This window comes from Grampus griseus, assembly GCF_964374135.1.
Source record: "Grampus griseus genome assembly, chromosome: 8".
NCBI lineage: Eukaryota > Metazoa > Chordata > Mammalia > Artiodactyla > Delphinidae > Grampus > Grampus griseus.
In genome coordinates, this window is record NC_139002.1 from 103235782 (window position 1) to 103255994 (window position 20213).

The following is a 20213-nucleotide window of genomic DNA, read 5'->3' on the forward strand; positions in this document are numbered from 1 at the left end:
GTCTCGAAGGACCCAGGGCTGCAGGGGGACGTTTCACCCGAAGGACTGCCTTGTTTCAACAACAACTTTATGGCTCCCGGAAGTACCTCCTCCCTATCCCCTGCCCAGCTTCACTCCTGTGGGCTGCACTTGGAGCCATGGCGGCGGCAACCGCAGGACGTGGCCCGGGCTGTGGACCTGGGGACTCCCCAGAGGGGCCCGAGGCGGAGGCTCCGGAGCGTCGGCGGAAGGCGCACGGGATGCTGAAGCTTTACTACGGCCTCTCGGAGGTGGAGGCGGCGGGGCGCCCCGCGGGGCCGGACCCCTTGGACCCTACAGATCTCAATGGGGCGCACTTCGACCCGGAAGTGTATCTGGACAAGGTGTGTGTATCGGGAGGGGGAACAGGCCCCCGCTATATTGCACCCCACATCACGCCTGCGACTTTGTTGCGGGGGGGAGGGTGGGGCGAGGGAAGAGGTGTTCATAAAAGCAGGATGACCCTGGGCCGGGCAATAGGGGCAGAGCTGGAAGATAAGGGGTCGTGGGCAGACTTGGACTGGCCTGAGATGGTGCGAAGTCTGAGGTCTCCTGGGCTGAGGTTCTGATAGACCCGATATAGGGGGCGTGGCCCAGGCGCTGACAGGCGTAGGACTGGGCCTTGGCTGCAGCTGAGTATTTCAAATGCCGACAAACCCCAAATAGGGTCTGACCTGGTAACTCCTGAGCTATGCCACTTATAGGTTCCTTGTCTGAGATTCCTGGCAGGGGTGGGATCAGGGTTTTCTTGCACCAAAAGCCTACCAGTTAGGGGCAAGGCTGGGGGACATGAGTGCCCCCTTGTCCTGGATACTAACCACCTAATTTCCTCCAGCTGCGAAGAGAGTGCCCACTGGCCCAGCTGATGGACAGTGAGACGGACATGGTGCGGCAGATCCGGGCTCTAGACAGCGACATGCAGACCCTGGTCTATGAGAACTACAACAAGTTCATCTCAGCCACAGGTGATTCCTACTGGGGCACACTCCTCACAGTCCCACATCCCCCAGTTTCTCCTATGTTGGGGAAGCCAGTAGAGGATTTAGACAGAGCAGACCCAGATTCTAGTCCTGCCCTGACACTAATGCACTCTCATCTTTCTCGCTCAGAGCTTTCGTGGTTTGATGACTATTGAGGTGATAACTGTTCTCAGAGGGTTGTTTTGAGGACCAAAGGGGAGAAAAGGACAAAATGAAATTTTAAAAAGAAATGAATTTACCTGAAGTACTTAGAATCTCTGACACTAAGGTTGTGTCACTAATCTCTGACACTAACCATGCCTAAGTAATGGTTAGTTTCTCTCATTAGTGGTAGCTTTCTTCTCTGATTCAGGTCTTTCTCGAGAATGGGCTTATCTCTCTTTCATTCTCTCTTTTTTTTTCTTTCTTTTCTTCCTTTCTCTCTCTCCTTCTTTCCTTCCTTCCTTCCCCTTTCCCCTTTTCCCTTTCTCTCTTTTTAAATGAAGCAGGGATAGAAAATGTATGACATTAAGGGACAAACATCATATAAAGGTTTTTTTTTTCCCTTCTGTCCCCTTTATTCTCTGTTCAAGATGGTACTAGACAATGTTCAGTATCATCCACACTAGCTTTTGTCCTGTGTTGGTGAAATGCACTGTTCAGATTTTTGGGACCCACATGTACTTAGTCCTAGAGGCAGATCCTGCAGGTCTACCTGCAGTCTATGGGAATGTCTGTCCTCTGAGTGAGATGAACAGAAGAATGGGGTGACCTGACTGTTGTTTTAAAAGGATCCCTCTGTCCACTTGTTGAGAGTGGACTATAGGGAGGCAAGGATGGCAGAGACACCCATTAGGAGGCTATTATAAGAGTCCAGGCAAGATGCTGGTTGTATGGACCAGGGTGGTAACTGTGGAAAAGTAGAATGGCTCAAGATTCTTAAAAATTTGTTAGTTGAGGGATCTGGAATTCAGAGAAGGCTGGAACTTGAGGTACATGGAACAAGATGATCTCTCCTGGGGGGAGTGTACAGAGAGAAGAGGTCTGAGGACTGAAGCCTGGTGCATCCTAACATTCAGAAGTCATGAAAAGAAGGAAAATCTCACAAATCTTCTTTCTCAAAGAAACAAACATTTGGGAATGTTTGAGAACGACCCAGACCATGGCTGTCTTAGAAGATAATGAAGAAGGCATTCCAAGAAATGGAATTGATAAGCTTGACCAATACATTAGCTCATGGAGTGCTCATCAGTGGTGCAAGAAAGGGAAGAACTGCAGAAGCAAAGTCCTCAAGAAAGAGGGAGGGGATTGAGCAGTGCACATTGGAGAGGCTGGCCTTAACAGGAGGTCAAGAGCTCATCTACTGTAGCAGGAGGGAAAGCAGACTGTGGGCAGAGCCAGTCAGGTGGATAGGTGTGGTAGAGTTTAACTAGAGACCTTTCAGAACACATTAAGGAATTTTCCATTTATCTAAAGAGTACTTAGCTAATCAAAGTGTTTAGACAAATGAGTGATGTGATGTGTGTTTTGAAAAGATCCCTCTTGTCCCTGGCTACATTGAAAGGAATAGATTGGAGAGGTGGCTGGAGTGAGGCCATTTCAGCAGTCCAGACCAGAGATTCTGGGAGCTAACACCAGGATGATAATGGGGGGGATGGACAGTGATGAGTGAATTGAGAAGTGTTAGGAGGCAACATCGACAGGACATGCTGTTGAGGAGCTTTGGGTGTACAGAATGACCTAAGTTTCAACTTGAACAGTGGATGGTGGATGTGGTGCCCAAGAAACTGCAAGAAGATCAGGTGTAGGAAAAGGAACATAATGAGCTAGGTTTTGTTTTGTTTTGTTTTGTTTAAGGGAAGCAAGGCATGAGATAAACCTGGATGAGCCTGTGGGGCCAGATCATGAAGGCCTTTGTAGACAAAATAAGAAGGATTTTGGTCTTAATCATAAGAACTCTAGAGATCCATGTCAGATAATCACAGCATCTCAGTATGGAAGGAAGCTTGAGGGGGTCTAGTCCAATCCATCTCTTCTTTCCTCAGAGTATCTCTAAGGAGTGGCCTTCTGACTCTTGCTAGAAGTGGGGAACCTTTACCTAGTGGTGAGAACTCATAACTCTTTGAAAGAACTTTGAGGCTAAGGGAGCTAGGTTTTGAGGTTTTGGAGCTGTGCATAAGGAGCTAACAAGAAGGCAGATGCATATGTGGCTCTGGAGCTCAGAAGAGAGATCTGAGCTAGAGGAATAAGCCTTGGAGGCAGCTGTGAAGAGGAGGAGAGTTTAAAGGGAAGTGTGGGCAGGGTTGCTTAAGAATGGGATAGAGCCTGAGAAAAGAAGAGAGCCCAGGACAGAGCTTGGAGGAGCACCTCCGTTTGATGGCCATGAGGAGGAGGAGGGTGAGCCTGTGATGGAGACAGGAGTGGTCATAGAGGGAGAGTGGTGTCAGTATGAATATACATTAATTCAACTGATTCATTCATTTATTCAATCGCTTGTCAAATATTTGCCTGTGTGCCAAGTACTATTCTAGGCACCAGGGATATAGCAGTAAATAAGACAGTTTCTCAGCTGTCACAGAATGTACATTCTAGAGAAAGAGACAGATAATGAAGAAAGAAAATAAGATCAGTTCACTTCAACAAGAGCTCTGTAGAAAATGAAACAGGATAATATATTAGAGAGTGGGTGGTTGGGACTGATATAGAGAGAGTGGCAGAGAAAGACTTTTCTAAAGAGGTCACAGTTAAGGTGAATGACGAAAAGTTGACGATGGGAGGATTTGGGGGCGGAGTGGCCCAGGCTGAGGAAACAACTTGTGCAAAGGCCCTGGAAACTCTACGACCAGAGCAGGGAGAGCAAGAGTGTGGGGGTGAAGGGAGCGGGGTCTGACTGCATAGGATATACAACAGGGGTGGTGAGGTTTTTCTTTTCTTTTCTTTTCTTTTTTAGGTTTTCTGAAAGGACCAAAAAGTAAATATTTTAGGCTTTGTGTGCCATCTGGTTTCTGTCACAACTACTTATCTCTGCCATTATCATGAAAGCAACTACAGACAGTATAAATGAATGAGCATGGCTGTATTCCAGCAAAACTCATTTACAAAAACAGCCCTGGCATCCAGAGTGACGTCAGCAAAAATAGTGGAGTAAGTGCATTTGAAAATATCCCCTCCATGAAAGCAGCCCTGAACTGGCCAGAATGGTTACAATAAGCTTTCTTAGAACTCTGGAAAGTAACCAGAGGTGTGCAGCAATCAGAGGAGCATTTATTCAAGAAAAAGAGCTGAATCATGGTAAAAATAATGAATCCTATGGTATTTTAGCTTGTCCTAGCCCCACCGTTTTCTCTTAGCAGTAGCCTTGAAAAATAGCCCATACCCCTAATACTAGAGGGAGCAGAACAAGGCTGGAGTTCTTTCAAAGCCTCATGCCCAAAGAATTGTCATTATTTAACCTGTCTGGTGGTTTCCTGAAACAGTCTACCCCATAGGTTTGTCTTGACCTGGAGGTCACCCAGTGCTAAAAGTCTCTCACCAGGGCTTCCCTGGAGGCGCAGTGGTTGAGAGTCCACCTGCCGATGCAGGGGACACGGGTTCATGCCCCGGTCCGGGAAGATCCCACATGCCGCAGAGCGGCTATGCCCGTGAGCCATGGCCGCTGAGCCTGCGCGTTGGAGCCTGTGCTCCATAATGGGAGAGGCCGCAACAGTGAGAGGCCCGCGTACCGCAAAAAAATTTTAAAAAAGTCTCTCACCAGAGTTGTTTGTCAAAAACAATTACAGGCAAATGGTGTGTCTGTCTGAAGTGATAGATAACACTTGGGCAAACAATAGTACCAACCCAAACGCTTAAAAGGAAAAGCTGAGGAATGAGATGTCCCTAGGGGCTTTGACAAGCTCTGACACATTATTAGGAATCTTGAAGGCCACAAATGTGTACAGTAGTACACATACTTAGAAAGACCTGAGAGACTTCCCTGGTGGCGCAGTGGTTAAGAATCTGCCTGCCAATGCAGGAGTCACAGGTTCGAGCCCTGATCCAGGAAGATCCCACATGCCACAGAGCAACTAAGCCTGTGTGCCACAACTACTGAGCCTGCGCTCTAGAGCCCATGAGCCACAACTACTGAGCCCATGTGCCACCACTACTGAAGCCCATATGCCTAGAGCCCATGCTCCCAACGAGAAAAGCCACCACAATGAGAAGCCTATGTACCACAACGAAGAGTAGCCCCCGCTCGCCACAACCAGAGAAAAGCCCGCATACAGCAACGAAGACCCAACGCAGCCAAAAATAAAATAAAATAAATTAATTAAAAAAAAATCCACCTGCCAGTGCAGGGGACACAGGTTCAAGCCCTGGTCTGGGAAGATCCCACATGCTGCAGAGCAGCTAAGCCCATGTGCCCCAACTACTGAGCCTGTGCTCTAGAGCCTGCGAGCCACAGCTACTGCACACCCTGGAGCCTGTGCTCAGCAACAAAGAGAAGCCACTGCGATGAGAAGCCGGTACACCACAACAAAGAGTAGCTCCCGCTCGCTGCAACTAGAGAAAGCCTGTGTGCGGCAATGAAGACCCAACACAGCCAAAAATAAATAAATAAATAAAATAAATGTATTTTAAAAAAAAAAGGAAAGAAAGAAAGACCTGATAATGTCCTAAGCTCTCACTTCTGGCTTACTTCAGGCTCAGTGCAAGCAGGAAGTGAAGGTTAAGGGAGAGTTGTAAACCTCCTGGCTGAGTGTTTAAGGTATGCCCCAACACACACACACACACACACAGACACACACACACAGACACACACACACACACACACACAGCCCCTCAGTAAATACTAGGAGATTTATTAGTACTAGATATTTAAGGAGATCATTGTCCAGTCATTAGCTAATCACTAAGCTAACCAAGTAAAGGTTTCAGTGGCTATACACAGCAAAGAATACAAACTTTACAGAGTTGGTTCAGAAACGAATTAGTACAGGTTTAGTAACTGAAAAATAATTAAACAAACAATAGCAACAAGCGGCAACAACAAACCCTGGGGAGGAGAGAGGATCTGGTTTCTAGAGTTGCCATGTTGTATCAATATTATCTAACATGTCTGTTTTTTCAATAAAAATTGATGAGGCATGCAAATAAAGTAGAAAATCGGACCCATACACGAGAAAAAGCAGTAGAACCTGTCCCTGAAGAAGCCCAGAAGTTGAATTTACTACGTAAAGATTTAAATCCACTATTTTAAATATGTTCAGAGACCTACAGGAAGCTGTATCTAAAGAACTAAAGGAAGGCATAAGAATGTTTCACCAAATACAGAATATCAAAGAGAAGAAATTACTTAACAAAAGAACCAACTAGAAATGATGAAGTACCACAATGAAAATGAAAAATTCACTAGAGGGTCTCTATAACAGATTTGAACAAGCAGAGAAAGAATCAGCAAACTTCAAGATAGGTCAGTTGAAATTATTCAGTATGAGGAATAGAAAGAAAAAAGGATGAAGAAAATTGAACAGAGCCTTAGAGACATGTGAGACACCAAGTGTACCCACATATGCATAATGGGAAGAGTGAGAGGAGAGAGAAAGTAGCAGAGGAATATATGAAGAAATAATGACCCAAACCTACCCAAATTTACTGAAAAACATTAATCTACACATCCAAGAAGCACAACAAACTCCAAGTGGGATAAATGCAGGGAGATTCACACCTAGGCATATCACAGTGAAACTGCTAAAAAAAAAAAGAGAGAGAGAGAAACTTGAAAGCATCAAGAGAAAAGTGACTCATCACATACAAGTGATACTCAATAAGATTAACAGCTGATTTCTGGTCAGAAACCATGGAGGTCAGAAGTCAGTGGATTCACATTTCAAAGTGCTGAATGAAAAAAATGTCAACAAAGAATTATATACCCAGTAAAAATATCCTGTAAAAAAGAAAGAGAGGGACTTCCTTGGTGGCACAGTGGATAAGACTCCGTGCTCCCAATGCAGGGGGCCCGGGTTCAATCCCTGGTCAGGGAACTAGATCCCACATGCATGCCGCAACTAAATTTGCATGCCACAACTAAGGAGCTCATGTGCCTCAACAAAGGAGCTGGTGAGCCGCAACTAAAGGAGCCCTGGAACCGCAACTAAGGAGCCCACCTGCCGCAACTAAGGAGCCCACATGCTGCAACTAAGACCCGGTGCAACTAACTAATAATAAATAAATATTTTTTAAAAAAAGAAAGAAATTAAGACATTCGCAGATAAGTAAAAACTGAGAGAGTTCATTATTAGCAGATCTTTACAAGTAAAACTAATTTATTAATAGTTATATATAATAGCAAGTTTAACTGGTTAATACTAGGCAATATTTATTGAGTGTTTAATATAAAACTGCACTGATTGAACTGCTTACATATATTAATTTAATTCTTACACATCTATGAAGTAGTTAACTATATCTCCATTTTACAGATAGGGAAACTGAGGTAATGAGATGCTAAATAACTTGGCCAAAATTTTATAGATAAGACATAATGTTTAATGCCTTGTTTCAAACGCAAAACAAGTCCAAAAATAACTTTAAAAAATCAGATTTTTTTGTTCTAGTACCTGTAGAAGGAACTGCATTTCTATAAAAGACAAACATTATGCATAATAAATAAATCCCTAAATGAATAAGTTTTATGTTAGACTGTTGTTTAACAAGTGAAAAATAAAATCATGACAATCAGAGAGTAGACAAATAGACTAAAAAAAATACTGCCATAAAGGAGAAATAATAATTCAAGAAAATCTAGTAACCTGGGACCACTTGGTGTAGGAACCAACAGCTCTGTCAACATCTGCAGTCACTGGCAAATCATTATCTTTGCAAAAAGTTTATAAAGTTTATCCAGAGTCAAGAAAACAGTCTAAATTACATCCACAATATTATATTTAAGAAAATAGAGGCAAGGTTTATATATTCAAAACATATTTAATGAAAGCCCCTGCCACTCACTTCCTACAGGGGAAAAAAATCCTTAGTATTTGTGTGAGTGTCCTATGGTTGCTATAACAAACTGTCACAATTTTGGTGGCTTAAAATAACAGAAATTTTAAGAAAATAACAGAAATTATGGTCTCATAGTTCTGGAGGCCAGAAGCTCAAAATCAAGTTGTCAGCAGGGCTGCACTCCCTTCAAAGGCTCTAGGGGAGACTCTCTCATGCCTCTTCCAGGTTCTGGTTGACTTAAAACATTTCTTGCAGTTGCACCACTCTAACCTCTGCCTCTGTCTCCACATGGCCTTCTCCTGTGTCTGTGTCTTTATTTCTTTAATGTCAAGTGGCAGTGAGGTGGCTAGATGATAGGTCAGATTTTGCCCTCTAGTCCCATTAGTTGTGGCTGGGAGTGAAGAGGTAGCAGTCGATGACTTTATAGTGTAAAACCTTTCTATTGCAGGAGAGAGACTTGTGGATCAGGAATTAGAATATGGCCAGGGCAGGTAACAGTGCTTTGACACCCGCTAGTATTGGAGGGTCTCCTGCTAAGGTGGGGGCCGGCTTTGGCTCACTGTAGGGACAAGGACACTGGCAGTGGCAGTTCTTACTGGCGTGAGCCCTCGTGAAGGCTGCCGTTTTCTCACCAATATCTGGCCCCACATAACAACCTGTAGGCTTCTGTAAATTGAATAGAATTGAGTCCAGAAATAAACCTGTACATCTGTGGTCAGTTAATTTTTTTTATAAGGATGCCACAGTTACTCAACAGGGAGAATAGGTTTTTCAACACATGGTTGGGATACCTGGATAGCCGTATCAAAAGATTGAAATTGGATCCCTACCTCACACGCTATACAAAAATTGACTCAAAATGGATCATAGACCTAAATATAACAGCTAAGACTAAACACTCTTAGAAGAAAACATGGGTGTAAGTCTCATGTCCTTGGATTAGACAAGAGTTTGTTAGATATGACACTGTGATTTGTGATTTATAATAAGAAATATACATTTGGTCTTTGTGCACCATCCCTGGAATAGCTCCTAACCCCTTGTAATTTCCTATATAAGAGCCTTGTTAACAATATTTAGTTCTGTTCCCAGTTCCTGAAATAGCTCTAGTGAAATAAAGTGACATGGATGTCTTTTGGTATTTATATAACAAGCCCTTTTCAACCACACCTGAGTTTATGTTAATGAGGTGATATTTGGAAAACTCCTAGATAACCCACGGATGGGGGCAGGTTGCCAGCAGAACCAACCATGTGATTAGAGGGTTGGAACTTTCAGCCCTACCCCCCAGGCCTCCAGGAAGGGGAGAGGGGCTGGGGATTGAATTCAGTCACCAATGGCTCATGGTTTAATCAATTATGTCTATGTAGTGAAGTCTCCATAAGCACCCAAAAGGATGGGTTGGTGAACCATGTGGAGGTGTTGGGAAAGTGGCATGGCCAGAGAGGAAATGGAAACTCTATACCCCTTCCCACATGCCTTGCCCTATACATCTCTCCCATCTAGCTGTTCCTGAGTTGTTTCCTTTTGTAATAAAACAGTAATCTAGTAAGTAAACTGTTTTCCTGAGTTTGCTGAGCTGCTCTAACAAATTAATTGAACCTGAGGAGGGGGTCATGGGAACCTCCAATTTAGAGCCAATCAGTCAGAATCATAGCTGACAACCTGGACTTGTGATTGAAATCTAAAGTGAGAGAGGATTGTTTTGTGGGACTGAGTCCTTAACCTATGAGATCTGACGCTAACTCCCGGTAGATGGTGTCAGAATTAAGTTAAATCATAGGATGCCCAGCTGATGTCACAGAATTGCTTGATGAGTGCAAAACCCACACATCTGGTGTCAGGTGTGAAGTAGTGTTGAGAGTAGAGACACACAGGAGTGGGTTTTTACTTTATAGACACCAAAAGCACAAGTAATCAAAGGAAAAAAATTGGATAAATTGAACTTAATCAAAATTAAAATCTTGTGCTTCAAAGGACACTATAGAGAAAGTGAAAGGACAGCTCACAGAATGGGAGAAAATATTTGCAAATCATATAGCTAATAAGGGTCTAATATCCAGAATATGTAAAGAACTTTGATTAAGTCAGCACTAAAAAGACAACTCTGTTTAAAAATGGGCAGGGGCTTCCCTGGTGGCGTAGCTGTTAAGAGTCTGCCTGCCGGTGCAGAGGACATGGGTTCGAGCCCTGGTCCGGGGAGATCCCACATGCCGCGGAGCAACTAAGCCTGTGCACCACAACTACTGAGCCTGTGCTCTAGAGCCCGCGGGTCACAACTACTGAGCCCACATGCTACAACTACTGAAGCCCACACACCCAGAGCCTGTGCTTCGCAACAAGAGAAGCCCCCGCAGTGAGAAGCCCGTGCACCACAACGAAGAGTAGTCCCCACTCACCGCAACTAGAGAAAGCCTGCACGCAGCAATGAAGACTCAATGCAGCCGAAAATAAATAAATAAAATAAATAAATTTTTTTAAAAATGGGCAAAAGATTTGAATAGACATTTCTCCAAAGAAGATATACAAATGACCAACGAGCACATGTAGAGGTGCTCAACATCACTGGTTATTAGGGAAATGCAAATCAAAACCACAATGAGATAACCACTGCACACCCACTAGGTTTTCCAGAAAACGGAATAAAACAAATGTTGGTGAAGATGTGGAGGATTTGGAACCCTCTGCATTCCTGGTGGGAATGCAGAATGGTGTACCCGAAAACAGCTTGGCCATTCTTCAAAAGGCTAAGCATGGGGTTATCATGAGGCCCAGCAGTTCCACTCCTAGGAATATACCGAAGGGAACTGAAAACATATGTTTACAAAACCACACACACAGTTGTTCATAGCAGCGTTATTCATGCAGCCAAAAAGCGAGAGCAGCCCAAATGGCCACCAAGTGACGAATGGAAAACAGGTGTGGTCTATTCCATACAATGAAATATTATTCTGCCATAAAAAAGTATGACGTACTAATACATGCTACAACTTAGATGAGCCTTGAAAACATGCTAAGTGAAAGAAGCCAGACACAAAAGGCCACATACTGTATGTAATTCCATTTATTTTATTTTTTTGGTATTATGATTTATTTATTATATTTATTTTTGACTTCGTCGGGTCTTAGTTGTGGCACGTGGGATTTTTGTTGAGGTGTGCACGATTTTTCGTTATGGCGTGTGGGCTCTTCCTTATGGTGCGTGGGCTTCTCTCTAGTTGTGGTGTGCGAGTTTTCTCTAGTTGTGGCGCACAGGCTCCAGAGCACGTGGGCTCTGTAGTTTGTGGCACATGGGCTTAGTTGCCCCACGGCATGTGGGATCTTAGTTCCCTGACCAGGGATCGAACCCACCTCCTCTGCATTGTAAGGCAGATCCTTTACCACTGGACCACCAGGGAACTCCCTAATTCCATTTATTTTAAATGTACAGAATAGGCAAATCCATGGAGACAGAAAATAGATGAATGGTTGCCAGGAACGGAGGTGAGAGTGAAATAGGGAGTGACTGCTAAGGGATACAAGGTTTCTTTCTGGGGTGATGAAATAAAGAATTGGATAGTAATGGTTGTGCCATCTTGTGCATATAATAAATGTACTAAGAACCACTGAATTTTATGCTGTGTCCATTATAGCCCAGTTGAAAATCAAAAAGCCAAACCGCTATCAAGCCAGGTTTGACCCGCAGGGTATATAGTTTGCCAGCCTTTGGCCTAGACACTGCGTTTGTTTATGTAATAATGCATTTTTCTGTTCCAAAATTGGAAAGGTCCCAAAGGTTGTATAGTGAAAAGCCTCTTCCCCTTCCTTTCCCCAGGTAAAGACAAAACAATCTTTAATGGTAAACTTTACTGAAGATTAACAGAAAAGTGCACAGGTCATAGTGGCCAGCTCCTGGAATTTCACAAATGGAACACCTCTGTGCAGTCAGCACCCCGGTCAATCAACAGCATGACCAACAAGGCCCCCTCCAGCCTCCTACCAGTTACCACCCACTCTCCTCCCAAGGAGAGTTTGCTCTAGTTGCAAACTACTTATCTTAGCAAGCCTGAAAGAGTTCGGGGATGTACAGTGTAGTCTGTAGTGAATTATTATCGAGATCCTCTCATATTGAGCCGTCCTTGCATTCCTGAAATAAAAACCATTTGGACATATTTGTCAATTATTCTTTTAATACATTGCTGGATTCTGTTTGTTAATTTATATGTGTATCTCCATTTATTTAATTAATTTAATTAATGTATCTATGCATCTCAATTCATAAGATATGAATGTGTCACTTTCATTTTTGAGCTATTTTTGTCACATTTTTGTATCAGTGTTATGTTTCTTCCACAAAGTTAATGTGAACGCTTTTCTAATTTTCTCTGCTTGAGTACTTCTTACACAGAGCTTTGGAATGAGCTGTCCTTCAGAGCTATGGCAGCACCCCCATGACATCCTCTGGCACCTTTGGGGGGGGGAAGGAGAATCTTTCTTTTTTTTTTTTTAATTTTTAAATTTTTGGCTGCATTGGGTCTTCATTGCTGCACGCGGGCTTTCTCTAGTTGTGGTGAGCGGGGGCTACTCTGTTGCGGTGCACAGGCTTCTCATTGCGGTGGCTTCTCTTGTTGCAGAGCATGGGCTCTACGTGTGCGGGCTTCAGTAGTTGCAGCATGTGGCCTCAGTAGTTGTGGCTCGCGGTTCTAGAGCACAGGCTTAGTAGCTGTGGCGCACAGGCTTAGTTGCTCCATGGCATCTGGGATCTTTCCAGACCAGGGCTTGAACCCGTTTCCCCTGCATTGGCAGGCAGATTCTTAACCACTGCGCCACCAGGGAAGTCCTGGAGAATCTTTCTTTGACAACATTCTCAGTTCTCTCTGTTCATGTATTCTTGCTCTTCTGGAATCCATTTAGGTAAATTCTGGTTTTTTGTGGCAAATTATCCATTTCATCTAGGTTTTCAATTTCTTTACACAGAATTGAGCTAAGTTGTATCTTGTGATTTTTTAAATATCTGTGTATTTGTGATTGTTTCTCCCCTTATTTCTTATTTTGTGTATGTTTTTTTCCCCATTTAAAGATTAGGGTAGCTCACATTTTATATATTTTGTTTTTCAGTTTTTTTCAGTGACCCTGACCTTTGATCTATTTATTAGTTCTCCCATTTAAAAAAATAAATTAATTTCTGCTTTTAGCTTTATTAATTCCTGCTTTCTTTTTTATTTTTCTGCTTTCTTTTTCTGGTTTCTTTTGTAGTGCTTTTTCTAACTTCTTGAGTTGAATGTTTATTCTAATTAGTACTATAAGAATTTAGGACTGATTTCCTGAGAACATTGCTTCAGCTGTATCCTATAGGTTCTTATAGTGTTTTGATTGTTGTTATTTTTTACATATACAGAAATTTCAGCTTTGATTTCCTTTTTGATCCAGTAGTTGATAATAATGAGGTTTTCTCTAAATAATGGGATCTCTTTATTTTCTAGTTTTGTTATTAATCTCTAATTTCATTGCATTGTGATCAGGGAATGCTTTCTGTACCATTTAGTTTCTTTTCTTCTGTAAATTTATTGAGATTTTTTGTATGACCTAATATGTGGTAAGGTTTTGGTGTATTTTATGGAATCTTGAAAAGAATAAAAATCAAATCGGTCTTCCATATTAATGATATTATTTAGGACTTCTGTAGCTTCATTTGGTTTTTATCCTTTTGGTCTGTCACCGATTGACAGAAGTGGATTAAAGTCTCCTATAATAGATATGTTTCTGCTTCATCCTCATTGCTTTCATTTATGCATATTGATGGTGAGTTCCAGAGTGGAATTAGGGAAATTAGTTGGGAAATGTTAGTAGTAGTTGGACAAGAGATGATGGTGGCTTGGAAAGAAAATGTTGGAGGTAAACCTTATGCAACTTGCCGGTGGACTGAATGTAAGGTAAAGGAGAGATGAGAATCAAAGATGACTCTTAAGAAATGGCCAGGAGGGCTTCCCTGGTGGCACAGTGGTTAAGAATCCGCCTGCCAATGCAGGGGACACGGGTTCGAGCCCTGGTCCGGGAAGATCCCACATGCCACGGAGCAACTAAGACCACAAGCCACAACTACTGAGCCTGAGCTCTAGAGCCTGTGAGCCACAACTACTGAGCCCGTGTGCCACAACTACTGAAGCCCGCATGCCTGGAGCCTGTGCTTCACAACAAGAGAAGCCACTGCAATGAGAGGCCTGCACACCGCAACCAAGAGTGACCCCCGCTCGCCACAACTAGAGAAAAGCCCGCGTGCAGCAACGAAGACCCAACCCAACGCAGCCAAAAATAAATAAATAAAATTAATTAATTAAAAAAAATAAGTAAAGAAATAAATGAACAGGAGCCAAAATGGAAAAGGTTAGTGGAGGAACAGGTTTGGGGAAAGTCAAGAATTCTGTTTTGCGTATGGACACCAAGGCGGGAAAGTGGTGGGGAGGGGTGGTGGTGGGATGAACTGTGAGATTGGGATTGACATGTATACACTAATATGTATAAAATAGATAACTAATAAGAACCTGCTGTATAAAAATAAATAAAATAAAATTCAAAAATTTTTTTAAAATTCTGTTTTCAACATATCATATTTGAGGTACCTGTTTGCCATCCACATCAGGATATTAAGTAAGTTGTTAGGCAGGGCTTTGGTCAGGACTGGAGGCAGAAATGTCCAAGTCATCACAGCCGTGGGACAGGATGAGACTCCCTCAGGGATCTATTCACTTTGCAGGTTTGGAAGGAGTTGATGTTTGCTTGTATTTTCTCTGTGAAGTGTGAATCAAGGTCACCATTTGAGAGTTGGGGGCATGTACTGGCGTTTTGAGAACTGAGGACAAAATGTTATTTTGGAAAATGGAAACACAAGACTCACTAGAAGGTTTGGAAGGACAGCTGACCAGTGTGCAGTGCTGCTTTGGGACTTAAAGTCCTAACTTGAAAGGGAGGCCAGTTGGTATGATTTTGTGGCTCATTTTCAGCTGTCATTCTTAGGGAGTGCGTTGGTAATTGGGCTTAACCTGTGATAGGGTTCTGCCGACAAATAACGGGGGCCAGGGGGCAAGAGATGCAAGAGGGCTTGCAAATGGGTGCTGATGCTCGTGGAGGACCACAGATTCTAAGAGGAGTGAGGAAGGAAGTGCAGCCATGAGAGGTATTACAAACAGTGACCAAGTGGTAGGGCCGCTGGGTCTGGAGTTACTGAAAAGGCCAAAGGATTGTTAGGGCGGGGTCAACAGGGTGAATGATCAGAAGGTTGTGAGGCTTGAAGCTAAGGTTTTAGAGGATGCAATTCTTAGCAAGGGCAGGGAGAGTGTGGCACAGATGAGGCAGATGCAAGAATGGATGGAGTTGAGGAGGTCAGCAAACGGAGAGTCAAGAATGTCCAAAGGCTCATCCTTGTGTATGTTGATGTCCACGAGGAGGTGTGGCCATGATCTGGAACTGAGGGGCGTGGCAAAGAGGACAGTAGGGATGGCAACAAGAAGGGGTGTAGTTTGATGTCATGGTCTTCAAAGAAGCTGGGGTCTCAAAGGGAGGAGGAGTAGAAGCTATCTAGAAGTGTTAAGGGGCCAGGCCCTGAGGCATCTGGGTTGACAGGAAGAACAGCCTTCTTAGGCAGGTTTCTGTCAGGACCAAAGGGAAAGAACACTTCAGGGAAGGTCAACCATGTTCTAGAAGGCAGAGTGAAAGGGTTAGGGAATTCTGGGAAAGAGGTAAGACTGAACAAGTATTTACTGTGTGTCCCATGGCAGGCAGGGTGCTGGGCATGGAGGATGCCCTTGGGAACGAGCAGACAGGTCCCTGCCAAGTGCCCTGGGCCCTCCTTTGGATCTGGGCATCTTCTGAGATCAAGGACTGCGGCTTCATGGGCATCTCCCCACTGCACTGGGGCTAGGGGCACACACGGGGTGTTCAGAAAACGTCTGCTGCACTGACTAATGACACCTCACCCCCATTTATAGTGACCAAGCACCACTGCAGTCCTTTTCAAGCACCTAATCATCAATGTGACCCTCGAGGAGTGAGCTCAGGCGCGTTTGGGAAGGGGGCGGGTGTGTGTGAGGGTATTTGGACTACCTCTCAAGCTGAGTGTTCTGCCTGTGCCCCTAGTCATCTGCCTTTCCCCCTCTTGCGCCCTTGTCCTCCTAGACACTATCCGGAAGATGAAGAACGATTTCCGGAAGATGGAGGATGAGATGGACCGGTTGGCCACCAACATGGCAGTGATCACGGACTTCAGCGCGCGCATCAGCGCCACGCTGCAGGACCGCCACGAGCGCATCACCAAGCTGGCAGGTGCGGCCCGCCCCAGAGCTGGTGCTAAAGTGGGCCACCCCCAGGGAGTTGGGGCTAACACCACCTCCCCCTGTCCCCCAGGGGTCCACGCGCTGCTACGAAAGCTGCAGTTCCTCTTCGAGCTGCCCTCGCGCCTCACCAAGTGCGTGGAGCTGGGCGCCTACGGGCAGGCGGTGCGCTACCAAGGCCGCGCGCGGGCCGTGCTGCAGCAGTACCAGCACCTGCCCTCATTCCGCGCCATCCAGGACGACTGCCAGGTCATCACGGCCCGCCTGGCCCAGCAGCTACGGCAGCGCTTCAGGTGTGGGCTCTGGGCCCTCATGTCACACCCGCTGGTTTCCTGGGTCTGCCCCCGCCCCGAATTCTGTCTTCTTGCCCTTCACCTCCCTCTCCCTTCCCGCAGGGAGGGTGGCTCTGGCGCCCCTGAGCAAGCCGAGTGCGTGGAGCTGCTGCTGGCCCTGGGCGAGCCTGCGGAGGAGCTGTGCGAGGAGTTCCTGGCTCATGGCCGAGCGCGGCTAGAGGAGGAGCTGAGGAGCCTGGAGGCGGAGCTGGGGCCCTCCCCTCCGGCCCCCGACGTGTTAGAATTCACTGACCGCGGCGGCAGCGGCTTCGTCGGGGGCCTCTGCCAGGTGGCGGCGGCCTACCAGGAGCTGTTTGCGGCCCAGGGCCCGGCGGGTGCCGAGAAGCTGGCAGCCTTTGCGCGGGAGCTGGGCAGCCGCTACTTTGCGCTGGTGGAGCGGCGGCTGGCTCAGGAGCAGGGTGGCAGTGACAACTCCCTGCTCGTTAGGGCGCTGGACCGCTTCCACCGGCGCCTGCGGGCGCCCGGGGCCCTGCTGGCCGCTGCCGGGCTGGCAGAGGCCGCCACAGAGATCGTGGAGCGAGTGGCCCGCGAGCGCCTGGGCCAGCACCTGCAGGGCCTGCAGTCGGCCTTCCTGGGCTGCCTGACGGACGTGCGGCAGGCGCTGGCCGCCCCTCGAGTTGCTGGGAAGGAAGGCCCCGGCCTGGCTGAGCTGCTGGCCAACGTGGCCAGCTCCACCCTGAGCCACATTAAGGCCTCGCTGGCCTCTGTGCACCTCTTCACTGCCAAGGAGGTGTCTTTCTCCAACAAGCCCTACTTCCGGGTACGATCTTCCCCTGGGCATCCTTTTTCTTTTTTTCCTTCCTTTTCAGGGCATTCTTTCGTTTATCTTGCATGCAGGTTGGCAGCTACCAGGGCACACAGTCCTCGCCCCAGGCAGTCTGGATGTGGTTTCAGGCTGCCTTGAGAAAGGCTGGCATAGCCTGGAGGGGTGGGGCAGGCTCTGAGGGCATCTGCAAGCAGGGTCCCCAGTGCTGGCTTTGCCCCCCTGCACTCCCTTCCCACAGCAGGGGAGCTGCTCTGGGGTTCTGGAATGCGGGGTGAAACTGTCCCTTGGAGAGAGGCCAGGGCACTTCGAGTCCCAGTAGAAGGTCACTAGCAGCCTCTGCCTGGAAGGTTGGACCTGCTGTGTATCTGGGGCGCTCCTCCTCACAGGGCGAGTTCTGCAGCCAGGGTGTCCGTGAGAGCCTCATCGTGGGCTTCATCCGCTCCATGTGCCAGACAGCTCAGAACTTCTGTGAGAGCCCCGGGGAGAAGGGGGGCGCCACGCCGCCTGCCCTGCTCCTGCTGCTTTCCCGCCTCTGCCTGGACTACGAGACCGCCACCATCTCCTACATCCTCACCCTCACCGACGAACAGTTTCTGGTGCAGGTGAACTGCTAGCTCAGAGCAGGGTGGGGGGAGGTGATGCTAGGAACACAGGAGGCTGGGCAGTGCCCTCATGGTCAGGGCTGCCTGTGCCCAACACAGCCTGCCCCTTGCCCAGCCTGTGCCCAGTTCCTGGTGGCCAGTGGCTGCAGAGCTGCCCCCAGTACCCACTGCCTGTCTGTCCTCTGCATCCCTGGCTCAGGACCAGTCTCCAGTGACACCCGTGAGCACACTGTGTGCGGAGGCCAGGGAGACGGCACGGCGGCTGCTAACCCACTATGTGAAGGTGCAGGGCCTGGTCATATCACAGATGCTGCGCAAGAGTGTGGAGACGCGGGACTGGCTCAGTACCCTGGAGCCTCGGAACGTGCGTGCTGTCATGAAGCGGGTGGTGGAGGACACAACAGCTATTGACGTGCAGGTGCTGCCCTGGGCTGGCCAGGGGAACTCTGACGTGGGCTGGGGGTGCTGGGGGAACAGGCCTCTGAGGATCATGCCAGGAGGGGCCAGACAGTGCCTGCATCTACGGTCTTCCTCCTCAGCCATGGTGGCCTCATCACCCCCATTTCAGCTAGGAGGAGGAAGCTGAGGCCCAGAGTCACCCAGGAAATCAGGTCAGGGTTGGCCCTGAAGATTTGGCCTCAGTACCAACTCTTATGTTCCACTCTTGCCCCACTCCACTGGTTCTGTAAATAGTGACTGGGTACCAACTAGGTACAGGCCCTAACTACCCTGTGGTTTTTATAACGGTTGTGATTCTTACAACAAATGAGTGTGTAACTTAGGGCATCCTTGGCCCTTGCCCAAGGCACCTGGTGGGCTGCATGTTCCCCGTGCCCTGGCCTCCTTGCACTTCCTCCTTCCACCACCAGGTGGGGCTCCTGTATGAGGAGGGTGTTCGCAAGGCCCAGAGCAGCGACTCTAGCAAGAGGACCTTCTCCGTTTACAGCAGCTCTCGGCAGCAGGGCCGTTATGCACCCAGCTACACACCCAGGTCTGGCTGGTCAGGGTAGGCGCAGGGAGGATGGAGAAAGGAGGACCGGGGTGCAGGGGTGGGCTCTGATTGCTTGTCTCCTCCCATTCAGTGCCCCAATGGACACCAACCTCTTGAGCAACATCCAGAAGCTGTTCTCTGAGCGTATTGACGTGTTCAGTCCTGTGGAGTTCAATAAGGTCTGAAGTCCACAGTGACCCTGCCTTCCCAGGGCCCCTTGGGAAGGTTGGCTGAAGCAGCCCCGCACTGGCCCAGGGAGCCCTAGGACTCTGATTCCCGCCCCCCCCCTCTGTGTTTCTGAGGGATGTTTCTAGGAGTGAGTGGTCATCCAGAGGCCCGCCATCACCATCTCATAGCCCTCTGCCCGCGTCTGGGTGATAATCTAGTATACCTCTTGGTCCTCGTCCTTATCCCCACCATAGCCCTGGGTCCTCCCCAGGGATTCCTAGTCACACCATGGGCCCTGCCCCAACCCAGCCCGTGCTCAGGGACCTGATACTCTCCCTCCAACTTAGTAAGCTTTTCCCCTCCCCATATCAGTGCTGACCCCCATCTCTGCCTCAGGTTGCCGGGCCCTCCCCGTCCACTCTCCTCCAGATGATGGGGCCAACCTTGTATGGTCCCTCCCTCTTACCTGGGTCCTGGGACTTTCCACCCCATCACAGCTACTGGCATTTTGCCGTCTCCTTGGCCCCTGCACAGAACGTGGGTGCCCTTCCTCGGGGATCTAGTACCCCTCCCCAACACCTGCTGTAGTGGGTCTGCATCCCTGTGTCCCTACGTGCAGGTGTCGGTGCTGACCGGCATCATCAAAATCAGCCTGAAGACACTGCTGGAGTGCGTGCGGCTGCGCACCTTTGGGCGCTTCGGGCTGCAGCAGGTGCAGGTGGACTGCCACTTCCTGCAGCTCTACCTGTGGCGCTTTGTGGCTGATGAGGAGCTTGTGCACCTGCTGCTGGACGAAGTGGTGGCCTCAGCTGCCCTGCGCTGCCCGGACCCAGTGCCCATGGAACCCAGTGTCGTCGAGGTCATCTGTGAGCGTGGCTAGGCCCGGTCACACCAATCTACTCATCCCCTGGTGGCCCGACCTGGTGGCCCGCCCTGGTGGCCCTTCCCCTCGGGGCCTGCCTAATAAAGACGTGTTGTCTCCTGCTCCCTGTCGCCTGCCTGGGCGGGGCTTGTGGGGGGAGGGAGGTGGAGCTGTGAGCCTGAGACTACAGAGGCGGCTTTGGAG

General features: G+C 47.7%; 1 protein-coding gene across 2 annotated transcripts; it reads left to right on the forward strand.

The window, feature by feature from the left end:
• The first annotated feature begins 112 nt into the window (after positions 1–112).
• Positions 113–20094, forward strand: VPS51 (VPS51 subunit of GARP complex). Of its 2 annotated transcripts, none has more exons than XM_082661219.1 (10): positions 113–362; positions 854–983; positions 16113–16259; positions 16341–16560; positions 16663–17380; positions 17773–17988; positions 18188–18406; positions 18858–18979; positions 19071–19158; positions 19767–20094. In XM_082661219.1, exons 1-10 carry the CDS (start codon positions 138–140, stop codon positions 20025–20027), a joined length of 2346 nt encoding a protein of 781 aa, XP_082517345.1. In that variant the 5' UTR covers positions 113–137; the 3' UTR covers positions 20028–20094. The 2 variants fall into 2 exon arrangements, with proteins under 2 accessions (XP_082517345.1, XP_082517346.1); XM_082661220.1 differs by having other exon boundaries at positions 18188–18352.
• The last annotated feature ends 119 nt before the right edge of the window (positions 20095–20213 follow it).